Below are 6,000 nucleotides of genomic sequence, written 5' to 3'. Positions count from 1 at the left end.
TTAATAACTAATGCCAGGGAGAGCGGGGAGATCTCAGTTACGTTAAACCTTGCAGCGAGTGGAGAATTTGTGAATTGGAGCATTATCCCTTTTGAAATGCCTTTTTGTACAAATTGTCTTATCACATCAAAAGTGACCGGTGAAGGAGTCTTTTCTTAAARAAAAGAACTTGGAGAAAAGTGTGTCGTGCTACATGCAAAGCTTTTTCACTTGACTTTGCAAAGGCGAGGAAGAACTGTGGGGGAAAAGCAGTGGCCAAGGGGAAACAGAAAGAAGCTGAAGGCCAGTGAGTAATTGCGAGTATCAGCCACAGTTCAGTTTCGTGGCACTCGGGTTGTGAGTAATATCATAACTTACTAATAAAGAAGCCCAAACTGTGAAGCCTAAACCCTTTTTCAGAGAAAGGAGTGGGTTTATRTTGTCAGCTCCTTCAGTGCACACATTGCAGGCAGGGCTTCCACCAGCCCTGCGATGGCTTCTGCAAGAGCCGCTGACGCCTCCTCTTCCTCTTTGAGCTCTTTGAGTGCTGAGCACAGAGGAGCGAAACTCTTGGCAGAACAGCATGAACAAGGTTAAAATAAGAGAGCAGGAGACACAGCAGGCATGAGAATGACTCCTTCCATTGAAGATACACTGCTCTCTGCTCTAAAGCACTATTATGGTGTCTCTGACCTTGGAAAGTTTTTGGAGAAGGTTTCTATTTATTCTAAGGGCAAATTTTGATTCCTTGGTCTGTGCTGTTATTACCTTCAAGCTTGGCTTAGCTTGTGTTCTTCCGCTTGGGAAAAGTGTGCAGAGATCAACCCACAAATTATCCTAACTAGAAATCTTACTGGTGCCTCTCTGAGCTGCCTTAGGCTGAATGACTATGGTAACAGGTCTTGGAGATTATTTCTGCCATATCTTTGTAGATTGCCTCATTAAAAATAAGTAGTTTTGTTAATTATGTGGGGTTTTTTTTGATGTCACCAGCTCCTAATCTGAGTATGGATGTGTAAGGGTAAGTAATAACTTAAATTTTTGGAAAACTGTCTCATGTTCTTATTTGTGGACATGTTAATTCATGCACTACAAAGAAATGTTTGTGTTGAGCAGTTTTGCAGTGGAATCTGTATTCATGGTGAGCTGAAGAAATCATCCTAAGCTGCCTTGAATGCTGAGAAGGAAACCAGATTGTTTCAGAAGCTGCAGAGGTGGACTTGAACATTACCATGGCAAATTCTGTGGGAGGGAAATGTGCATTAATGTAATAAAAATAAGTTGCACATGTAGGGAATAAATATAACATGAAAACGTGCAAACAAACTGTAAGGATAAGACAGCACGAAGCTCTTCGAGCCTGCTGAAGCCGAGAGACAGCGCGTGCTGTTTTAGGGAGGTCTGTGAGCTTCCCATCTGGTGAGTGACCAGACACAACAGGAGAACCATCTGCCTTCCAGCTGGTCTGTGAGGAGGTGCCGACTGGGAGGCCTGTGTGTTCGGTGGTGGAGAAGGAGCCTGTCAGCCCCTGCAACCCGAACAGGAGATGAGGGTACCAGGAAGAGGTGGGAAGAAAAGAAAAGAGGATAATGTGGAGGGTCACTCTGTGCGTCCTCGGAAATGTAGTGTTATCTACGTGTTGTTTATGTCAGGGTGCATCCTTGTTCTGGGTGCCCTGAGCAAGGACTCATGCCATAAAAGCAGTACTCAGCCGAACTACATCATCTTGCATCCACTCRTCTAACCTGTGGTAGTTAATGAGTGGAAATCGGCGTGAAAGAAAATGCCAGAAATCTCAAACTAGAATCCAAACTTCTGCTTTCCTAAGAGCACGTGCAAAAAATTGCTAAAAGAAATAGGGTCTGAAATGTGTTACAGAAAGAGATTATTAGCAGCCAGGCAGACAATAAGTGCTGTAGTGGAACAAGACAAAAGTGTCATATTGCAAATTTTACACAATTCACTTGCACAGTTCACTTTAAAAGCAGATATGCCTGTTGAGGATAGAATTCATTATTGCATTYTGCAATGCTTATGGACTTGGGAATACCTGCTTTAAACCTTTTTGAAAACATTTAGGTTTAGATAATGTTTAGATAACAATCCTTACCATTTGCCTCTCCTAACCTTAATTTTAAGGACTGGGACTGGGATTTTTTGTTTGTTTTCATAATGAGTCATTAAATCATAAGAACCATAGGATTGCTGTGAAAATGGGTGCATTCTGTTTACTTTCTGGCAAGGGAGGGGAAGGGAAGAGGAGAATGTCTAGTCAGTCCAAAGGTGCCCTGAAAAAGATGCAGCCCTAAATCTTGCTAGAGACAGAGCCAGTTCAGTTCTTAATGAGTTATACTAAGAACTGTGTGGGTCCTTTGACAGCCTTTCTTGGCAGGGACCAAGGGTATTACCTAAGGGCAAGGATAGAAATAGAAATTAGGTTTTATTTTTAGCTCCAGTCCCGTCAGGGCATATTGGAAACCTGATCAGTGAAGGGAAGTGCCGTCATAGTCGGTGCAAAGGGGGTATCATCATATTTGTGTTTCTAGCTGCATTACAAGCTTGAGATATATTTGAAAGAAATGGGATTGTTTGTTTTATCTGGCATCTTGCCTCAAGTAGTTGGTGCTCTGCTTGGTCTGGTTTGTTCATGATCTACTTGACCAGATATCTAGTGTTAAATGGCAATGAATGTTCCGTAGGAAAACTGCTTCTCAGATCATGTGATTATTTCATGTTCCAAACAGCCCTATTTTATAGTGCATGAATGCAGATGTTATTACTGGCCTGTGCTAGCTTTAGCTTAAGTATTTAAATGTAGACTGACTGTACAGTAAGCACATATATTGAGCTGATCACACATGATAGTTTTGCAACCTCTAGTAACTGCTGAGGGTGGAAGCTCAGAGGAGAAATKAAATTTATCTCTAAGATACTTAGAGATATAACAGCAAAATAAAAACAGGGTATTTTGTAAACATTGCACAGTGCAATACCATGTAATTTAATTTTCTCTTGAAGCAGAAGATTGTTGGTTTTGAACAATCACAAATTTCTCTTTTACCATAAAAAAACGGAAAGGTTGTTAAACTTTTCTGTTGATCTGAGACCTGTGAACTTGTGAAGTTCAGTCACATTATCAGGAATGCATTCACTGGGGTGGCTGTACCCTTTTTARTAGTCGTTTGTTTAAATCCCTAGTTCACCTTTAATTCTGATATTCTGTGGTACTGGAATTAAATGGATTACTTCCATGTAGCATGAAGATGCGCTGCAGGTGCCTTGAAATCTGCTTCTTTCAACTGTGTGAGCACGTTGCTCCTATTCGAATTCTGGGGCACTGAAGCAGTGAACAGAAATATTTTAACTGWCATCCAGAATTCTTTTGCTAAGAAGACTTTTTTTCACCTCTATGTCCTTTGCAAATTGTAGTGTTTCTCTGACCTACATTGCTGATTTTCTATAGGATCTCAGGTAATTCTTTTCAACCTTAGTTATATTTTTAAGATGAACTAATTGCCTTGCAGGTATGACACACTTTTTAAATGGAGCCTTCCTCAACATGAAAGTCTTTGTGTCTTTTTTTCTTTCTTTCTTTTTAAAGGGATAAATACCTAGTACCATAAATCCATAGCAACTGGCTTATTCATCAAGATTTCTCTTGTGTTATATATGTACTATAAAATGTAGTGTTTTGTAGAATAGCAGTATATTTCTGTAGTATTTCTCTAGAATACTTCTGCAAGTAAAATAAGATTCATTTCTTAACATCCTTCTCTTTATTCCATCGTGCTGCTTTCAGCCTTGGTGGCTCTGAGCTGGCTCCATCTACCTGCACCTTCCAGTCCTTTCTCACCCACACTCGCATGGGGGCTGAAAAGATGCATTTGCATTTCTGCATTTGTCCTAATTTTAAATTGTATTTAAAGTTGCTGAGATTCTTTTAGCATTTTTGTTCTGCAAAGGTCTCCTTGGACCTAAATGCCCTGGTAATATGTTCTTGTTCTCAGAAAACCCCACAATAGATGGTGTTTATTTACTGCGGTGTTTTCAAGCCCSGGTGGGTTCAGGATATGTGACTGTGCAAACTTTGTGCTCTGGTTGATGTTCTGAGCATTTTTGTCCGTGTGGCACATACAAAATCAGCTTTTTGATTGACGTTTTATGCACACAGTGAGGTTGTAATGCACCCTCCTGTTTCTCAACGTAGCCACTTGGTAATCTCACCATGTCGCAGCCTATCTGGTCTCCTATTTGTTTGTGAAGAGCCCCGGAGATGTAATGGAGAGCACTGAGGAAGATTTTTGTTTGGGGCTGCAATGAAAAATTAATTCAAGACATGGCAACAGCTGCGGGTGACAATTCAGAGTTGCTGAATGAGTATTGTAATCAGCATTTATCACTGCCATCACATGGGATTAAACACTTGGAGGTGATTGTTCTTGGGCACAGCCTTAGGGAGGATTATTACCATGACAGAACTAGTTGTCATGGAAATACATGAAGAGGAGAGAGACTCTTCCTTCTTCCTTTGCATTCTGTGCTACCCTATTAAAGGAAAGCCTGAGATCCTCCACAGAGCTCTCAACTTTTTCTTAAATATAACACCAAATTCTACTGTTCATCCCTCATGTTATGCTTAAAATCACAGAATACTGTATGTTACTTTTTAGGATTGCCTTTTCTGTTTAAAACAGGTGTTAACATTTTTCTTTAATTACTATAGTTTATTGCTAATGCTAATTAATAATAAACTGCAGTTTCTAGAGTTTTGTTTCCTTGTTTGTAAGACAAGTAGTTCTAAATTTAGTCACATAATAAAAGATTCTTCAGCCTTAAGTAGATTCCCATCTTTCTTTCATGAGATGTAGATCATTTTTCTCAATGCGGAATGCCTCTTTCTCACAGTTGCTGCAGCCCAAGCCATAGCAGAAGAAAGAAGAAGCCAAAGTGGTGTTAGCCCTGTTGCAGTCCAGACCTCAATAAACATAAAGACAGCAACGAAACCAGGTATAATTATTGGTCATTGTTTTTTAWTGAAGTACTGGGTTCACTAGAGAGAGTCAATGGGAATGAATAAAACATGTTTTAAAAGCAGTTTCATGCTCTTTCTTYAGACAAGATCAGAATGTAAGGCACTTGGCCTGCTCCTTAGATTTGTTAAAGGTCTAGTTGTGATGACAAGTTGTGGTCTTGACTCGCTCAGAGTTCGTTTGCTAAAGTTGCCTATCTTTTCTGCAGGGCAGAACGGCGAAGGTGATTTGTGTGTGTGTGTGCTGTGCTAGTTACCAGTTTGTTTCTGCCTGAAATTCAAGTTTTTATAACTACAAAGGCTCAATAATTTCTAGTTCTGCTTAGCCAGCAGAGTAGCCTGTCCTAAAGCACTTTAAATTTGTCCTGACAGTTAAACTACCTGTTCCCATATTTAATTTTCCTGGTTTCCTGTCTTTCTTGGTCATAGGAGTTAATGTACATGAGAATAAGGACCAGAACTAAAACTGGAATAAGTGTGCAGCCTAGAATCATCATGGTTGGAAAAGACCTTCCAGATAATTGAGTCCAACATGACTGACTTCTGGTCAGATCTTTTTTTGGTGCATACATAGGGCCTTTTATCCTTGTGTCTAGTTCTATTGCTGTTATTAAAGATACTGGATCAGTTGTTGTGAGGGAATGGAAATGGGGAAGAAAGGGTAGTCAACCTCTTCCAGATTTTATGGATGACGTCTTTAATCTCTGTATAAAGTATGCAACACTTCCATCTTAGGTATCTCGCTCAGGATGTTCCACAATCTTTTCAATAGTTCAGACTTAGAACTACTTTATTTATCTAAGTTTGGATGTTTAAAATAACTGACAATTACCTGTCTTTAATTTTTTTTTTTTTTTTAACAGTGATAGATGGTTCCATTCTAAGAACAGAAGAAAGACAAAGACTAGCGAGGGAGCGCAGAGAAGAACGGGAAAAGCAAAACGGTAATTTCATTTTGTATTATAAATGTAATTTCCTAAAATACTTTATTA

General features: G+C 39.6%; 1 protein-coding gene across 1 annotated transcript in view; it reads left to right on the top strand.

Moving 5' to 3' along the window:
• The first annotated feature begins 958 nt into the window (after positions 1 to 958).
• The window catches only part of MAP7D3 (MAP7 domain containing 3), a 31,037-nt gene continuing 25,995 nt past the window's right edge, over positions 959 to 6,000 (top strand). Inside the window, exons 1-3 of the mRNA XM_026039098.1 lie at positions 959 to 1,000; positions 4,885 to 4,986; positions 5,872 to 5,952. Of these exons, the coding sequence (XP_025894883.1) occupies positions 991 to 1,000; positions 4,885 to 4,986; positions 5,872 to 5,952 (193 nt within the window). The 5' untranslated portion in view covers positions 959 to 990. The remainder of the gene's footprint in view (positions 1,001 to 4,884; positions 4,987 to 5,871; positions 5,953 to 6,000) is intronic.

The sequence above is a fragment of the Nothoprocta perdicaria genome, unplaced genomic scaffold (assembly GCF_003342845.1).
Source record: "Nothoprocta perdicaria isolate Ctin4 unplaced genomic scaffold, notPer1 scaffold_22, whole genome shotgun sequence".
Taxonomy (NCBI): domain Eukaryota; kingdom Metazoa; phylum Chordata; class Aves; order Tinamiformes; family Tinamidae; genus Nothoprocta; species Nothoprocta perdicaria.
Note: the sequence above shows the minus strand (reverse complement) of the source record. Positions and strands in the feature narration are given on the sequence as shown.